The sequence below is a fragment of the Aquarana catesbeiana genome, linkage group LG07 (genome assembly GCF_042186555.1).
Source record: "Aquarana catesbeiana isolate 2022-GZ linkage group LG07, ASM4218655v1, whole genome shotgun sequence".
Taxonomy (NCBI): domain Eukaryota; kingdom Metazoa; phylum Chordata; class Amphibia; order Anura; family Ranidae; genus Aquarana; species Aquarana catesbeiana.
This window is the reverse complement of record NC_133330.1, coordinates 174,006,443-174,025,741: the sequence shown is the minus strand read 5'-3', so window position 1 is coordinate 174,025,741 and position 19,299 is coordinate 174,006,443. Positions and strand designations below refer to the sequence as shown.

The following is a 19,299-nucleotide window of genomic DNA, read 5'->3' as shown; positions in this document are numbered from 1 at the left end:
TCAAAAATCCCCATAGGCGACGCTTTAAAATTTTTTACTGGTTACATGTTTTGAGTTACAGAGGAGGTCTAGGGCCAAAATTATTGCTCTCGCTCTACCGATCGCAGCGATACCTCACATGTGTGGTTTGAACACCGTTTTCATATGTGGGCGGGACTTACGTATGCGTTCGCTTCTGCATGCAAGCACACAGGGACAGGGGCGCTTTAAAAAATTTTTTTTTTTTTTTTTTTTATAGTTCATTTTACTTTATTTTAGTTTGATGCTTTTTTCCAAAAAAAAAAATTTTGACCACTTTTATTCCTATTACAAGGAATATAAACATCCTTGTAATAGGAATATGGCATGACAGGTCCTCTTTACAGTGAGATATGGGGTCAATAAGACCCCACATCTCACCTCTAGGCTGGGAAGCCTGAAATTAAAAAAAAAAAAAAAAAAAAAAGATCCTGGCTTCGATCGTAGCGGTGAGTCGGTAGAAGCACCGCAAGGCGGCGGGAAGGGGGGACGTCCCCTCTCGCCTCCCGTAAGAACGATCAAGCAGTGGAACAGCCGCTATGATCATTCTTATGGTGTAGGGAATCGCCAGCTGAAAAAGCTGATATCTGAATGATGCCTGTAGCTGCAACCATCATTCAGATATCTCCGCACAAAGTCAAGGACGTTGTATGACGGCCGGCGGGCGGGAAGTGGTTAAAACACTTTTTTTTTTTTTTTTTTTTAACACAAAGTTGTCCATTTATACAATATTTCTACCACATAACATGTACATGCCAAAAATGACACCCCAAAATAGATTCTCCTGCTCCTCCTGAGTACGGCGATACCCCACGTGTGAGACTTCCACAGCCTGGCCACATACAGAGGGCGAGTACAGCTGAGCATGGCTCAGCATGGCAGGGTATGGCGGAGTATGGCGGGGTATGGCGGGGTATTGTGGGGGCATTGCAGAGTATTGCACAGCATTGCAGAGTATTGTGGGGGCATTGCAGAGTATTGCACAGCATTGCAGAGTATTGCGGGGGCATTGCAGAGTATTGCACAGCATTGCAGAGTATTGCACAGCATTGCAGAGTATTGTGGGGGTATTGCAGAGTATTGCACAGCATTGCAGAGTATTGCACAGCATTGCAGAGTATTGCACAGCATTGCAGAGTATTGCACAGCATTGCAGAGTATTGTGGGGGTATTGCAGAGTATTGTGGGGGTATTGAAGAGTATTGCACAGCATTGCAGAGTATTGTGGGGGTATTCCAGAGTATTGTGGGGGTATTGCAGAGTATTGCACAGCATTGCATAGTAGTGAGGGATGGCTGAGCATGGATGGATGGATGGATGGATGGATGTCTCTGTGCAGCGCTGTGGGCACTACACATACAGCCCACAGCGCTGCAGACATCCATCCATCCCCCTCCCCGCTCACTGTGTACCGATCGGTACACAGGAGGGGAGGAGAGGAACCATTGGGGAGGAGTCATTGACGGCTCGATCACATGGTAAACGGCCGCGATCAGCGGCCATTTACCGGGATCCGTGATGCGCCGGGGTCACGGACGTGTTCGGGTGCGTGCCCCAGGGGGCGCGCGAGAGGGAAATTCTGGGGGGACGTCATAGTACGTCCACCCAGAGTTATCCAACCGCCCTGCAGCTGTCATTCGGCCATGGGCCGGTTGGTAACTGGTTAAATAAATCCCTTACTATATTACACCATGGAGCTTTCTTTTTCTCTTTTATGAATGATGTTTTACCTGTGAGGATTGGACATACATCATTGCATCCTGAGTGAGCCCAGGAGTGACCCCAATGCGTGTTTTGACACTGTTTAACTACCATGTCACACGAATAGAGGTGAGCGCAAGCACAAGTGGGGGATCACGGGAGAGCACAATCAGCTTGTTGTGATTTGGACACTTTTCAGGAGAAGCTTGATGAACACTTCATTCATGGACACCGTTTTCTTGCACTTCTTTGTTTCAGTTTGAATCTACTGATCGTATTTTGTTTGGACACTTGATTGTCACAGGATTTGCACTTATTAATTAGGTCTATATTCATGCATGATGCACTTTCAGCATTTTATATAAGGATTGCACTTTTATGTGGCTGCACTTTGTGAATTTTATATATAAGGATTGCACATTATATATATATATATTTTTACATGTATGTTTTTATTAGCATACTAATTATGGTTTAACATTTTTGCACAATTAGTTTATATTTTATACTCAGTTTATATATATTCATATTTTTTTTCAATTCACATTTTTAGCACGAGCACAATTGATTTTATTTATATTCAAATACACGGAATGAAACGTGAAGTGTTTGCTGCTTTAAATATAGTTGTTTTACTCCTTAGAGGCATTGGTCCACTTGTGGCTCGCAAGAACCCTACCTGTTTATTTCTTTTTTTTTCCCCACTCTATTTTCACCTGGTGATCTAGCCAGTAGCACACCATGTATTGGAGTGCGTCCACTCTGGATGAAGCAGCACACAGGGCACCTTTGGACAGCAGCATTGTTGATCTGAAGGCGAGATTTATATACACTAAGCCTGGGTTCACATATATGCAATGCGGGAATCAGCATGATTCCAGCGCTGGTTCCCGCATCACATCTCTCCCGCAGGCAGGTCACACTGCATTCTGCGAACTGCTGTGGGTGTCATTTCAATGTAAATGACACCCCCAATGACCCCCAGAAAACCCATGCGATCCAATTTTAGTGCTGGGGGGGGATCCCTGCACTATTTTTCTGCAAAACCAATGCTGGTGCGAATCACATGCAATGTCTGTGTTCACACAAGTTTGGACCTGGGCATAAAATTAAGGCAAACTCCAGGTAACAATTTATAAGCAATTACAGCAACTTTTTTTCTTTTGGGATAAAGGTTTTACATTTAAAAAAAGGGAGAGTAAAAGCAGAGGCCTATGAAAGAGAATGGATAAGGCAGGCCCCTGACCTTTGAGAATGCTTAAAGTGGTTCTAAAGTCTCAAGGTTTTTTTAACCTTCTCTGTGCAGCAGCCCCCTCAGCCCTCCCTAATACTTATCCGGTCCCCATTTCGATCCAGTGATGTGCACAAGAGCTTCGGCTCTCTGTGGATTCTCCCTCCTCATTGGCTGAGACAGCAGGGGAAGTCATTGGCTTCCACTCCTGTCAATCACAGCCAGTGAGCCAATGAGGAGAGAGAGGGGAGAGGGGACAGGCCGAACAGCAGCTCTATGTGTGAATGGACACGCAGATTGCCCCCATTGCAAGCTGCTTGCTCTGGGGGCAATCGGCAGTCAAGAGCACCGGCAAGTCACCTGAGAGGAGGATCGGGGTTGTTCTATGCAAAACCACTGCACAGAGTAGGCGAGTAAAACCTGCTTATTTTCTTTAAAAAAAAAAAGAAAGCCTTTAATATTACTTTAAAGTGTTAAGGCAAGTGAAAACCTAACCAAGCTTAAATCTACTCCCACCTCCATTCTAAACCTATTCCGTCAACCCTGTAAAAAGAAAGAGGTCTATACTTACCTATTCTGAAGTTGGTCCGGTTATATGATCTCTCCAATGCTGGCTTCTGTATAGAGGAGAGATTGCAAACAAAGGCTGCAGAGCCTGGGTGATGACATCACCCATAGGCTTACTATAGGGCATGTTGTCAGCTGTCCCTCATCTACACGGAAGCAGGCCATGTGATTGGACTGTAGCGACTTCAGAATAGTTAGGTATAGACATCTTTCCTTTTGCAGGGTAGATAGATTAGGCTTAGAAAGGAGGTGGGAGTAGATTTAAGATTAGTTAGATTTTGACTTGTCTTCCACTTTAAAAAGAGAAGTGCAGAATAAGAAAAAGAAAAAAAAAAAAAAAAAAAACACACATTTATACTCACCTAGGTAGAAGTGCCATTGATTTGATGCTGTATCTTTCCCCCGCTGCCACTATATCGAGAACTGAGCGATCGAAGATGGTTGATCACTCAGTTCTCAGTCTTCAGTGAGTAGAGCTGGAGCCGGTGATTTAGTCACCAAGTCTCTGCTTTACCCCTCCAGCCCTCACTGGAGTTCCAGATTGAGTAAACCTTAAAAATTCAGATGCAGGCAAAACAGACAAAAAAAATTGCAGCAATTACCTGGTCTTGGCACTGGCTGTGCAGCAGGAGTCTGAGTCTTCCTGGCAGATGCACCTTCCTGTAGAGAAATGTAAATATTGTTTAGGACAAGGAAATTATTCTGAAATGCATTTTAAAATATATGTAAACCCTCACTTTGTAAAACAACCCATTCAGTTTAAAATAGAAATTAAAATAAAAAACATTTGTATATACATAAAAAATAAAAAAACAATTATAAAACACTCTTTGGAAAAAGCAAAAAATGTAATACAATGCATGCATCCTAATTCAATTCTGCATTACAAAGCAAGTTTACAATTTTCCTGAACTGTAATACTAAAGTGTTTGGGAGAAAAAAAAAAACAAAAAAAAAAAAAAAAAAAAAACCAAACACACACACACAGCTATGCAAGCATAGAATGATAAGTGCAAACTCAACACCCTCTGTGCCCATTGGAGATGTTGCTGATAAACGCTCAGCCCCTGAGCATCCAGATTAAAAAAACAAGATAATTACTGCAGCGCTCAGAAAAATAGGATTTTTTTGTTTTTACTCACTGAAAAATCTCTCAGGGTTAACACACAAAGCTGTACTCATTCTTAAAGGAGTTGTAAAGGCAGAAGGTTTTTTTAACTTAATGTAGTTTAACAAAACCCTTGTGTGTAGCAGCCGTCCCAGTACCCCCCTAATTACTTACCTGAGCCCTATCTCTCTCCAGAGATGTACACGAATGTCTAAGCCATCTGGGACACTTCTCCTAATTAGCTGAGACACAGCAGAGGCGCCATTGGCTCCCACGGCTGCCAAAGTCAGTCAGCCAATCAGGGGAGAGAGGGGGCGTGGCCAGGTCTCCATGTCTGAATGGACACACAGAGCTGTGACTCGGCTTGGGTGCCCCCATAGGAAGCTGCTGACTGTGGGGGCACTGGATAGGAGGGAGGGGCCAGGACCCGAGAAGGGGGGGGATCAGGTCTGCTCTGTGCAAAACAAACTGCACAGAGGAGGCAAGTATAACATGTTTTTTTTTTTTTTTTTTTTTTTTTTTTTTTTTTTTTAAATAACAAACACAAAAACAGACTTAATCACTTTAACCATAAAGTTTTATAGCACCACCTACAGGAGTAAAAAAAAAAAAAAAAAAAAAAAAAACACACCACCTATGGGCAGTCCTAACTGCTATAAGCCCCCTCTCTGCTATAGGCAAGCCAGTTAGCCACAAAGCAGTAAAAGTAAAATAATTAAATAGAGGGGTGGTTTCTATGTTCCGTCAATTAACTCACAGAAAGTGAGTTCCATTCATTGACAGACACAGCTCTTCTCATTCTTGACCATGGGGACATCCCAAAGCAGTGCCTCAATAAAAAGGGCTGGGCAAACAAATTACAGAAGCAAAACAAGGAACCTCAAACAGCAGATTGTAAAACCTTTCAGCCAAAAACAAGCATCCGCAGATACAAACACATCAACTTTGCAAAATTTGGTAAAAGTGTGCACAGACGACTAGGTAGCAACCTTGCAAACCTGAGACACGAATGCCAATGCCAGTGGGGTATAATGGGGAAAGGGGGATGGATAGTGTCCTAAATGGGAGACCCCCCCCCCCCCTTTTCCTTTACAGCATATGCCAGGAACAATCATCTACTAAATCCATCAGGAAACAGTGGCAGAGGAGGGGTTTCCACAGACTGTCCGTGATGACAAAAAGAATCCAAACTCCAGAAGGAAGCCCTAGCAGACAGGTGTACACAAACCGCCCGGACCAGATTCTAGGATGACCAACCTACTTGGGGTGCTAAAGTTGAGGAGACAGGGAAGGCAAGAAAATGCACATTCAGGTGGAAATCTGACAACACCAACAAGAGGAAGGAGGGACACAGACGGTGAACCACTTTATCACTCTCCAAACAGAGACTTACACGATGAGGCCGCCAGCTCCCACACTCACTGTGTGGAAAGGATGGTGGCCAAAAAGGCAACTTTGAGAGAGTGTGATTAACGGAATATGCCGAATGCTCTCAATGAGGGGCTTAGGGAGGACTGACAAGCAAATGGCAACAGGGAATGCACAGGGGGCACCAAATGGCAATCCCCTTGGATTCCGGTAAGAATCAAGGAGAGTGTGGCCAAGGGACATTGAAAGAAGATCGTCTGGGCAGAAAGAGCTTTGCCACCAAAGCCAGAGATGGCAAAAACCAAGGTGGAAGATCAATCCTTGGGATAGCAGTTCTTCCTGAATTCACAGCCACCAAGGTGCGTCCGTGACCAGCAACCCCAGTTCAGAATACCAGGGTAGAAAAGTCCAGTCCGAAGTGACCAGAATCCTTTCAGCCACTATCCTGCGCAGCAAGCAACGAAGGAGCTTGAGAGGAGGAAGCCCATAAAAAGGGACGATACCGACCCTACCAGCATGTTTGTTGCATCCGCTGTGGGTGGGGTGGTGGTGCTCTTGATTTTGCCACAAACCTCAACAATTTCCTTTTGAGGTGGGAGGCTAGAAGATCCACGTCCAAGTGGCTCCAGCCTAGGAGAATCTGACGAAACATGACCGGGTGTAGGAATCACTTTCCATGACCCAAAGTCTGGCGACTGGGGTAGTCCACCTGCCAGTTTGACACCTAGAATTTAAACAGTGATAAAAGCCAACACCTGAAGCTCTGCCCACCGAAGAATGCATGAGGCCTCCAGCTCCGCTGCTGCACTCTTCATGCTGCCTAGTGGATGACAGGCCACTGTAGCGGTGTTGTCTGGCTCCTGGTTGGGCACCCACAGAGAAGGTCTGTCCACCAATTCAAACACAGCCTGACTGCTTGTAGCTCCAGGAAATTGATGGGCAGCCGAGCGTCCTCCAGCATTCAACTGAGCTAACCTCAACCCCAGCCAGTGGAGGGGGGGAAAGGCCTACCCAGCCTGAAGGGAAGGAGACCAAAGCCACTGAAGGAGAGAGAGGCCATAGCTGACAGACCCAGAGGAGTCTGGCTATCCAGGGAAGCGGAAAATTTGTCCCATTTGGCTAGGATTTCTCTGTCAAACCCTTGTATAGAACTGCGCGTGCAGGACCGCCTCAGAGGTGGACACAAGACCCAGGACCTGCATGCGAGAACAAGACAGCCGAACAGCAGTCTGAAACACCTTGGCCTGCACAGAGTCAAGAATCAGACCCAGATACTCCAGTCTCCTGGTCATCGTCAAGGTGGACTTTTTAAGATTGAGCACCTATCCGAATTCCTGCAGAGTACGCACTGTGATCTCCATGTTAGTTAATGGATAATTGGTGTGGCAGGTCACACCAATTATCCTTGGGTGGGTGATCTCTATGTTGTCCATCAGTACAAAGTCTCTGTGCATAGGGGAAGTTGGTCATTTTGCCATCTCCTGTTGTCTTAACACTGCTAGTACCAGGGCAGGGACCATCGTGAAAAAAAAATGAGGGGGCGGAGGACAGGCTAAAGGGAAGAGCCAAACTGAAAATGTGCATCCCCGATAGTAAAACCCAAGAAGCGTTGATGCCCAGCAAAGAATAGGACATGCACATACGCATCCTTGATATCTATGAAGGTCAGTAAATCCCCCTGATGAACTGAGGCTGCTACTGAGCAGATGGATTTCATCTCGAACACAAAGCAATTCAGGTCCAGGATAGAGCAAACTCCATCCTTTTTTGGAAATGTAAACATGTTGGCATAAAATACCAAAACCACTGTACAGACAGGACTGGGGCAATCACTGCCTGGAGTAGAAAACCCTGCACTGGGAGTGTCGGCAGGTGTAGCTTTGTGACATGGATGGCAAGTGCCTAATCCTATGTTCCCCCACAAGATGTTAACCTAGCTGGCCAACCAGGTTCAGAATAGGGCTGACGCAGCCGAACCAGCACATAGCTAAAGGTCTGCGTGTACTCACTTCCAGACTTGGGTGACTACTGGATCTACATTATTATTATTATTATACAGGTTTTATATAGCGCCAACAGTTTGAGCAGCCGTTAACATAAAGGCAGACATTACATTTACATTACAATTTGGTACAAGAGGAATCAGTGGGCCCTGCTCATTAGAGATTGCAATCTAAAAAGGAAGGGTCAATTGATCCAAAAGGTAATAGCTGTGGGGGATGAGTTGATGGAGGAAGTAAAACATTGTTAGAAGCAGGATAGGCTTCTTTAAAGAGAAGGGTTTTCAGGGATCGTCTAAAGATGGATAGATTAGGGGACAGTCGGACAGATTGGGGTAGGGAGCTCCAAAGGATGGGAGAAGCTCCGGAGAAATCCTGGAGGCGAGCATAGGAGGAGGTGACAAGAGAGCTAGAGAGCAGGAGGTCTTGGGAGGACCAAAGGAGGCGGCTTGGTTGCTATTTTGGGACAAGGTTAGTGATGTAGCTGGGGGCAGAGTTATGGGTGGCTTTGTAAATTAATTATTGTTAGTACTTTGAATTGTATTCGTTGGGTGAGTGGAAACCAGAGGAGGGATTGGCAGAGAGGGATGGAGGACACTGAATCGTTGGTAAGGTGGATGAGTCCTGCAGCAGCATTCATTATGGACTGAAGGGGGGATAGTCTATGTAAAGCTAATCCAATGAGGAGGGAGTTGCAGTAGAGATAACCAGGGAGTGAGTTAGAAGCTTGGTGGTGTCATTAGATAAAAATGTTGCGGAGGCTAAGGTGGGATGATTTGGACAGGGATTGTATGTGGGCCTGAAAGGACAGTTCAGAGTCTAAGGTTACCCCTAGAACCCTGGCATGTGGGGACGGACTGATAGATGTGCCATTGATCTTGACAGAGAAGTCAGGGGAAGGAGCACGTGGGGGGGGAGGAAATATTAAGAACTCAGTTTTAAATTCAGTTTGAGAAAGTGGTTTGACATCCAGGCTGATATGCCTGTTGGTAAATCAGTGATGTTTGAAGAGATTAATGGGGTGAGCTGAGGGGCAGAGAGATAGATTTGGGTGTCATCAGCATATAAATGGTAGTGGAAGCCATGGGAGGCCATCAGCTGACCCAGGGAGGACGTGTAGATCGAGAATAGTAGAGGCCCAAGGTCTGAACCTTGGGGGACCCCAACGGTAAGAGGAGCTGCAGAGGAGGAAGTGGAGTTGGAAGTCACACTGAAGGTGCGATGAGATAGGCAAGATTCGAACCAACGGAGAGTGCAGCCATGGAGACTAAGCAAATTGAGTTTTTTTGAGGAGGAGGGGATGGTCAACTGTATCAAAGGCAGCGGAAATGTCTGAGAGTAAGGTCTCATGCACACTGGACATTTTTTGACATTTTTACAGCAGCTGTTTTTGGCTGTAGATGTTTTTTTCTACAGTCATTAACCACTTCCCTACCCAGCCATAGACATATGACGTCCACAGATGGGATCTCCCATCCTGGGTGGACGTTATATGACGGCCTGGGATTCCCGGCCGTCTAGGGGGCGCGCCGCGTTGCTCGGGACCCGGTGCGTGTGCCCGGCGCCCGCGATTGCCCGTTAACCGGGCCGGACCGTGGATCTGTGTGTGTAAACACACAGATCCACGTCCTGTCAGTTGTGAGGAGAGCGATCTGTGTTCCTAGTACAGCAGAACACTGATCGGTCTCCTCCCTCTGTACGTCCCCACCCCCTACAGTTAGAAACACTCCCTTAGGAAACATTTAACCCCTTGTGTCCCCCTAGTGGTTAACCCCTTCACTGCCTGTCACATTTACACAGTCATCAATGCAATTTTATAGCATTGATCGCTGTATAAATGTGAATGGTCCCAAAAATGTGTCAAAAGTGTCCGATGTGTCCGCCATAATGTCGCAGTCACGAAAAAAAAAATCGATCGCCGCTAAAAAAAAATAAATAATTTTTTTAAAAAATGCCATAAATCTATCCCGTATTTTGTAGACGCTATAACTTTTGCGCAAATCAATCAATATACGCTTATTGCGATTTTTTTACCAAAAATATGTAGAAGAATACATATCGGCCAAAACTGAGGAAAAAATGTGTTTTTGTAAAAAAAAAAAAAAAAAAAAAAAATTTGGGATATTTATTATAGCAAAAAGTAAAAAATATTGTGTTTTTTTCAAAATTGTTGCTCTTCTTTTGTTTATAGCGCAAAAAATAAAAAACGCAGAGGTGATCAAATACCACCAAAAGAAAGCTCTATTTGTGGGGAAAAAGGGACGTCAATTTTTTTTTTTGGGTACAACGTCGCATGACCATGCAATTGTCGTTTAAAGTGCGACAGCGCTGAAAACTAAAAATTGGCCTGGGAAGGAAGGGGGTGAAAATGCCCTGTATTGAACCGGTTAAAGCGGGGGTTCACCCACACCGCCAAAAAAAAAAAAAAATATTAAAAGCCAGCAGCTACAAATACTGCAGCTGCTGACTTTTAATACATGGCCACTTACCTGTCCCAGGGTCCAGCGATGTCGGGAGGGGACGCCGAGAACCCGCTCGGTTCTCGGCAGCTGCCGCCGCCATCCTAGGTTAGGGAATCAGGAAGTGAAGCGTTGCGGCTTCACTTCCCGGTTCCCTACTGCGCGTCCCTAGTGGTCCCCGCTCTCTCCTGGGAGCTGTGTGTTCCCAGCAGACAGCGCGGTCGGGACTGGAAGAGGCATAGACTCCCATGGGAGTCTATGCCGGAAGTGGGTGCAAATACCTGTCTTAGACAGGTATCTGCACCCCCCCTCCCCCCTGAAAGGTGCCAAATGTGACACCGGAGGGGGGGAGGGTTCCGAAAAGCGGAAGTTCCATTTTTGTGTGGAACTCCGCTTTAAATTCTCCATCATGTTATCCTATGTGTCCATGCACACATAGGCTGTTATCAGCAGTTTTGGGCAGTGGCGTTTTTGAGCAGTAAAAAACCCCCAAAACTAGTGGGTTCTGAGAGACGTTTTTAAGCTGTAAAAACACAGCTCACCAGCGTTTAACGTTTTTGATCCATAAATTTTTTTTAATATAATTTTTCTCTTTTCTTTAAGCTAAAAACACTACAAAACGCTATTAAAAACATTGAAAAAAGTTGAAAGAAGTTGAAAAATTCACTGCAAAGCTACTGGCGTTTTTATAACATTATTTTAACGTCCAGTGTGCATGAGGCCTAAGAGTACAGAATAATGACCGTTGGTTTTGGCTGTAAGTCGTTTGAGTTTTAGGAGGGCAGTTTCTGTGGAGTGCTGTGGGCGAAATCCAGACTGAAGGGGATCAAGAAGGTTATTTTCAATGAGGTGGTCGCTCAGTCGGTTGTAGACTAAACGTTCAAGAAGTTTGGAGGCAAAAGGGAGTAAAGAGATGGGTCTTAGGTTGTTAAGATTGGTGGGGTCTAGTGTGGCCTTTTTTGGTATGGGAGTGACTAGAGCATGCTTTAGAGCAGGGATCCTCAAACTACGGCCCTCCAGCTGTTGCAGAACTACACATCCCATGAGGCATTGTAAAACTCTGACATTCACAGACATGACTAGGCATGATGGGAATTGTAGTTCCTGAACACCTGGAGGGCCGCAGTTTGAAGACCCCTGTTTTAGAGGGTTGGTGAAGATGCCAGTAGAGAGTGAGAGGTTGAAGATGTGTGTTAAAGAGTGTAGGATAGAGTCAGATGGTGACCGTAGTATTTGAGAAGGAACAGGGTGCAGGGGGCAGGAGGTGGGTGGGCCTTAGAAAAAAGTTAAGTGTCTTCCTCTAGGCCTAAGAACTTTCCCAGTCTGACTGGATAATGAAAATCACAATTATGGGGGCATCAGACTGCAGCTATCAGTAATAAATATGAAGTAACTATGCAATGGAGCCCAACTAGATTACATTGCTGGCTCCCTTTTTCCCAGGCTAACAATTGTTATGCAGCCTTGCATTGTTTATTATGCAAAGGCACACCCATATTCTAGGAGGTGGAGGGGAGCACTAGCTGCAGGGAGATTGAAGAAAAAGGTAAGCATTTCACCTTATTCTTTAGCTCATAGACATAAGCATTTCACCTTTGAAGTAAGGGGGGGGGGGGGGGGCTATAAGAGTTATCATCAGGGAATACTTGTTCGCTCATTCAGGCACCTGCGCATTTTAGCTTGCAGCTCTGCACATAGTCATGGCTGGCACAGCTGCGCATGCAAGAGTGCACGTGTTCATGTGTGCCAAACGGCCTATTTAAGGAACGACCTTACTAGCTTTCAGGTTGCAACCTAAACTACATTGTGTGTGCGACCTCATTCCTGACCCAGCTTACACCTGACCTGCCAGCTTCATGATTTAGTACTGCATTGCCTGCTTATTGCCAACTGTGGCCTGCTCTGTGACTTTGTCCCATACTACTGGCCAGGTGCCTGCCCTGGTCAACTCACAGAGCCAGCTGTTGACTTCAAATGACTATTCCTACTGCCTGCCTACTAATGTGGTTAAAGAACTCAGCCATCCTGAACCTACAGTCAATTCAGAGTTTCCATTTAATGGTTACTCCCCTTGGTCCAGACAACTGGTCAGCCTGACACTCCTCCCCATACTCTACTGGTCCTTCCTGGTCACGATCACCAGAGAGTCTTGCAAGCAACATCTTTTGACAGTTGCAATACAAGAGAGGTTGCCCTCATCGTTTTGCTATCCTATCAGGTAAGTGAAAGTACCAGTTGGTCAATGATGGAGCCTGAAAGGGAGGCCCCTTTGCTAGAAACCCTCTGCCAGCTGATGGTCACATTGCCTCAGGCAGTTAAAGGACTTCAGGATAACTTCAAACAAATTGAGAGGCATGTTCATTTTCTAACAATGCAGTTACCCTTCTTCAGATCAGACATCTGTTCCTGCAGCTAAAACATTAGCATAAATTGCTTCAATCCCCTCAGCAGAATCCAGGGTTCCTTCGGCTGTAGGTTGTAAGAAATTCCAAGCATTCAAGAAACCCTGTCATCCTTACTTCTCACTCCACCCCAGAACATTTTCATTGAGGTTACTAAATTAAGATTTGTAATTTCTCTGCTTCAGGGGGAATCCCAGTCATGGGCCCATTACCTCCTTGAACAGCATCATCCTGCTTTGGCCAGAGACTCATTTTACTACCTTTGCACTGTTATACTGCAATGTCATTCGACTGCAGAGAATATGCTTAGTAACCTATGACAGGGCCAAAGGCCAACAGAATACTACAGTGGGGACGGAAAGTATTCAGACCCCCTTAAATTTTTCACTCTTTGTTATATTGCAGCCATTTGCTAAAATCATTTAAGGTCATTTTTTCCCTCATTAATGTACACACAGCACCCCATATTGACAGAAAAACACAGAATTGTTGACATTTTTGCTGATTTATTAAAAAAGAAAAACTGAAATATCACATGGTCCTGAGTATTCAGACCCTTTGCTGTGACACTCATATTTAAACTCAGGTGCTGTCCATTTCTTCTGATCATCCTTGCGATGGTTCTACACCTTCATTTGCGTTCAGCTGTGTTTGATTATACTGATTGGACTTGATTAGAAAAGCCACACACCTGTCTATATAAAGACCTTACAGCTCACAGTGCATGTCAGAGCAAATGAGAATCGTGAGGTGAAAAGGAACTGCCTGAAGAGCTCAGACAATTGTGGCAAGGCACAGATTTGACCAAGGTTACAAAAAAATTTCTGCTGCACTCAAGATTCCTAAGAGCACAGTGGCCTCCATAATCCTTAAATGGAAGACGTCTGGGACGACCAGAACCCTTCCTAGAGCTGGCCGTCCAGCCAAATTGAGCTATCAGGGGAGAAGAGCCTTGGTGAGAGAGGTAAAGATGAAACCAACGATCACTGTGGCTGAGCTCCAGAGATGCAGTCGGGAGATGGGAGAAAGTTGTAGAAAGTCAACCATCACTGCAGCTCTCCACCAGTCGGGGCTTTATGGCAGAGTGGCCCGACGGAAGCCTCTCCTCAGTGCAAGACACACGAAAGCCCGCATGGAGTTTGCTAAAAAAAAAAAAAAAAAAAAAAAAAAAAAAACACCTGAAGGACTCCAAGATGGTGAGAAATAAGCTTCTGATGAGACCAAGATAGAACTTTTTGACCTTAATTCTAAGCGGTATTCTAAGCGGTATGTGTGGAGAAAACCAGGCACTGCTCATCATCTGTCCAATACAGTCCCAACAGTGAAGCATGGTGGTGACAGCATCATGCTGTGGGGGCGTTTTTCAGCTGCAGGGACAGGACGACTGGTTGCAATCGAGGGAAAGATGAATGCGGCCATATACAGGGATATCCTGGACGAAAATCTTCTCCAGAGTGCTCAGGACCTCAGACTGGGTCGAAGGTTTACCTTCCAACAAGACAATGACCCTAAGCACACAGCTAAAATAACGAAGGAGTGGCTTCACAACAAGTCCGTGATTGTTCTTGAATGGCCCAGCCAGAGCCCTGACTTAAACCCAATTGAGCATTTCTGGAGAGACCTAAAAATGGCTGTCTACCAACATTTACTATCCAACCTGACAGAACTGGAAAGGATCTGCAAGGAGGAATGGCAGAGGATCCCCAAATCCAGGTGTGAAAAACTTGTTGCATCTTTCCCAAAAAGACTCATGGCTGTATTAGATCAAAAGGGTGCTTCTACTAAATACTGAGTAAAGGGTCTGAATAGTTATGGCCAGGTGTTATTTCAGTTTTTCTTTTTTAATAAATCTGTAAAAATGTTAACAATTCTGTGTTTTTCTGTCAATATGGGGTGCTGTGTGTACATTAATGAGGAAAAAAATGAACTTAAATGATTTTAGCAAATGGCTGCAATATAACAGAGTGAAAAATTTAAGAGGGTTTGAATACTTTCCGTACCCACTGTATGTAGTTGATTTTAGGTTGAGTATAGATACTAAATTTGATTTAGGCAGCACTCAGATATTCATTTAACCTTGGCATTTCCACAGCTTTGAAGAATGAACTAGCCAGACCGATTCATCAGAATATTTGGTTTGTCTCACTAACCAGATTGACTGAGATCTAGGAGTGATAGAGCGAAAAAAAAAAAAAAAAAAACAGTAGCTATCAGGCCCCAGCCTGTCAGTGAATACTACTTCTGGTACTCCACTAGCAGGACTAGTAAATTTCTGTGGACCATCTTTTTGTTGCCTTACCTGGCCTCCAATGAATGGCATAGGTGACGGCAAGCCAAGTTCTGTACTCTTCCTCTACTGTGGGGACACTAGTCACTTTACAGGCCTATCCCATAAGACCATGGAAAGCAACGACTGACTGGTCCAATGTAGTTTAGCCTATGAAGACAAACCAAGCTCATATAACTCCTAATCATACTGTAGCTTTACCACAGTCCCTGCCATTATTGTTTCTGAGGCCTGAATATGTTTTATGAACTCTGCTGCACAGCATTGCCCATCTCTTGGCATTAGGGGGGAAACAGGGATTTTCTATCCATCTGGCAGATGGCACTGGTATCAAGTCCAGCTTGGTTCCTCAAAAGACCCCTCTACAATTTATGTTGTACTTCTTCAGGACGCAGAGTTACTGCATCTGGATATCATTACCTTGCCCTTGTTTCCTATTATCCTCTAAAAGGCCTGGTTAAGAACCCATAACTGTTGCATCGCCTGGTTTATTAAGGAAATCAATTTGACATTGATCTTACGTCAGAAGCACTGCCACCAAAGGTCACCAGAACTAGTGTTCCCATTGGAAGATATCCCCTCTTACGTTTCTGGAGACAACAACATTTGGGATTTTCTTTTATTTTCAATGCCAATTGTAAACAGGACAATTTGAAAGGGTGAATATCTCTTATGGGGGCAGAGACCGCAATAAAAGCCTGACAGGTGTTCTAATCCATCTCCACTCACTTTAAAGGCCAAGTTGACCTTCTGGAGAGAGACTGGTGATGAAGCATGTTGCATCCTATTTAGGGGGTAACATGCTTCAGCGCCAGTCCCAGTTTCCTGTGACAGTGGGAATGGGTTTCTCTCCTCACACGCTGCCACATTTGAAAACAGTATGGCTGTGTGGGGCTCCAAGCACACAGCCCTGTCATTCATTGAAAGGATTCTGTGAATGACTAAACTACAAGTAGCATCTTCCACTGCAGCAGACAGCTTGTAGTTTTCAATAGATTGTGAGGGTGCTGATGAGTCCACTAACACGTCCTCCAGCTTTCAAAAATAAAGACTGTACATAGGTACAGCCAAAAATGCTGGAGGATTTGTCTGCAGGAGCCCAACAACGCAACTGTGATCCACTGATCAGGGGTGCAATGCACCACAGGCTCCAAAGCAAGGAATAAATGCACATAAAATTGCCTGCAAAAAATGCAAACGCTAAAAAAACTTAAATGCAAAACTTGTTTTTAGCGCAGCATTCTACAGCTAAAGCTACTGCCATTTTTAGAATGTCCAGTGTCCATGAAGCCAACACAGACAGAAGACAAGAAATTCTTTGACAAGTGAAGGGGGGAACAAGTTGTGGCTGTCTATGGCACATCTAAGATTATCTTTGTCCCTTAGGCTTGCCATACATTATACAATTTTCTTGTAGAATTTTTCTTTAGATTTACCAAAACCATATAATATGGAGGCCAAACATAAATACTTTCAATTTGTATGCAATCAGGCAGGCCCTTGCACTACATAGTTGAAGGTAAATCTAAAGGAAATTGAATAAGAAAATTGTATAATGCAAGGCCTGCCTAAATTAAACTTGACCCAAGATAAATAGGCCCTTTCCTGATCAAATGAAAAGTTAAATTATATGGCTTATGAGCTAACTTTGGTAAAGAATCTTAATATCCATGAATTGTTTCACGCCCCCCTAGCAAATTCAATAACCAATCCCTTTACAGGTCAAGATCCAGAGACTCCGGATCTGTTTTTTTTAATGAACACAAGGGTGAAGCCATCCTGGACTGCATGAAGAGGAGATGTCAGACCCAGCCCCTAAAATTGAAGAACTTCAGTCCTGAGGAGAATTCCCGAAAGCCAATCACTTATGCCGTTAGCCTTCACATCACCGGAAGACACGTAGCTTAGGGCAGCATAAGACGGCTGCTAAAGAGACACTGGGATACATACCCAAAACGTGTTTACTGCTGTATCATTACCAAAAAAAAAAAAAAAAAGCACAAGTGACAAAGCTTTCAGTAAGATAAATCCCTCTTGTAAATTCCTCTTCTGTTGAAAATCTTCCCCTGTCCTTAACCCCCTCCAAGCCATAATATTCTGGTGCAACGATGGTTACTACAACTAACAGGCTGTCACAGGCTCAAAAGAGCCCGACTATACGTGGCCTTTCTGGCCAGATCTGCTATTCAAAGAAGCCATAATACTTCTTTGGCTAGAAAGTGATTATATAGCTCCCCCCTCTATTCAGACATCCTGCTCCGTTCACAAAAATGTGTAGTACGGTTAATACAAATGGTGGATCTGGGCAGAAAGGGCTGTCAACATCAGGTTCCCTTGATGACAGCCTGTCAGAGCCCTTTAGTTGTATTATGGTTGTTGCTGTGACCGTGTAGGGGAGGGGGCTGGTTTGACGGAGGAAATTTTTCACTAATAGAAGCAGAATCAACAAAATGGACACAACCTACTTACTTGTAAGTTATGTCCCTTATGCTGATTTTTTTCAGTTTGTGACTGGCTGCACTTAAGCCTTGTTCACATTGGGTGTAATTAAGGTGGTACTAAAAAGGGTACTTTTTTTTTTTTTTTTAACAATAAACATGTTATACTTACCTGCTCTGTGCAATTCTTTTGTACACAGCAGCCCTGATCCTCCTTCTCGGGTCCCCCACTGATGCTCTTGGCTCCTCCCTCCTGCCCCCATAGCAAGCCGCTTGCTATGGGGGTGCTTGCGTGTGCTCACTCCTGAGCCCTGTTAACAGGGCTCATTCCCACCACCTTTCTCACTGGCTGTAATTGACAATAGTGGAAGCCAATGGCTCCCACTGCTGTGTCTAAGCCAATGAGGAGGGAGAGAGCTGCTGTTGTCATGCATACCACTGGATCAAGATTGGGCTCTGGTAAGTATTAAAAGGATTCTGCGGGCAGGGAAAGACTGCACACAGGTGTTTTTTTTTACCTTCATGCACAGAATGCATGAAGGTAAAAAGCCTTTAGAACCACTTTAAGCAAAGCACAGTGTTTGCCCACAACGGATGCACTGGTGTTCTGTGCATCTGCATGCACACAGTCCCATTCATGTCTATTGAGATACAGCTGCAGCATGGACACAGCAGCTGGTCCCAATTCAACATCCATGTGAGTGCCCCCAAATGCAGACAGTGTGAGTTTGGGGGGTGGGGGGGGGGGCGAGACACCCACACAGATGTCAAATTGGGAGCAGTGGCCATGTCTCTGCAGCTGCTGCCTGTACAGCTGTACATCCCCATGCAGGCAAACATGGTCCTTCAATTGGAAGTACGCTGAAGTACGCCTGTGTGAAAGAGGCCTAAAGAAGGCAAAGCACATCTCTGCTTTTAGAGGGCTTTCACACCGAGCCGCCCATAGCGTCGGCGGTAAAACGCCACTATTTTTAGCAGCGTTTTACCGTCGGATTTGCGACGCATTTCGGCTGCCAGCAGGGTGCTTTCAACCCCCGCTAGCAACCAAGAAAGGGTTAAAACCGCCCGCAATAGCTGCGTTTTGCCGACGGTATAGCCACGCTGCCCCACTGATTTCAATGGGGAGGAGCGGTAAACACACTGCTCCTTCACCGCTCCAAAGAAGCTGCTGGCAGGACTTTTCGTGACACCCTGCCTGCGCACTGCTCCAGTGTGAAAGCCCTCGAGCTCTCACACTGGAGACAATGGAGCAGCTGTTTGAGGGCGGATTGCAGACGCTATTTTTAATGCTATAGCGCCTGCAAAACGCCCTCGGTGTGAAAGGGGTCTAAAAGTTATAACATATCAAAAAAAAAAAAAAAAAAAAAAAAAAAGGATTGAATGCTTACACACCTACCTAACAACTGTTTATTTTCTGGTGCAAGAGTAATAAAACATTATATATATATATATATATATATATATATATATATATATATATATATATATATATATATATATACACACATACATACATACATACACACACAAGCCCGACTCTAGTGGCCAATTGTACAAGGTCATAAACCAATAAGCCAGTAAAGATTTCAAAGAATAAAAACGCTTTGGGGGATCAAAAGACATGTCATACATTCCAGTCTCCAGAAATAAAAAATATATCCATCTATCCACACACACACACATACATACATAAATAATACAGCAGTAATGCAAGTACACA

The 19,299-nt window shown here is 44.6% G+C and overlaps 1 protein-coding gene across 2 annotated transcripts in view; it reads right to left on the bottom strand.

Annotated features, from left to right (window-relative positions):
• Positions 1-19,299, bottom strand: part of CDC73 (cell division cycle 73) — a 247,593-nt gene that overhangs the window by 103,567 nt on the left and 124,727 nt on the right. For both annotated transcript variants that reach the window (XM_073592885.1, XM_073592886.1), the window contains exon 11: positions 4,120-4,177. In XM_073592885.1, the coding sequence (XP_073448986.1) occupies positions 4,120-4,177 (58 nt within the window). The remainder of the gene's footprint in view (positions 1-4,119; positions 4,178-19,299) is intronic.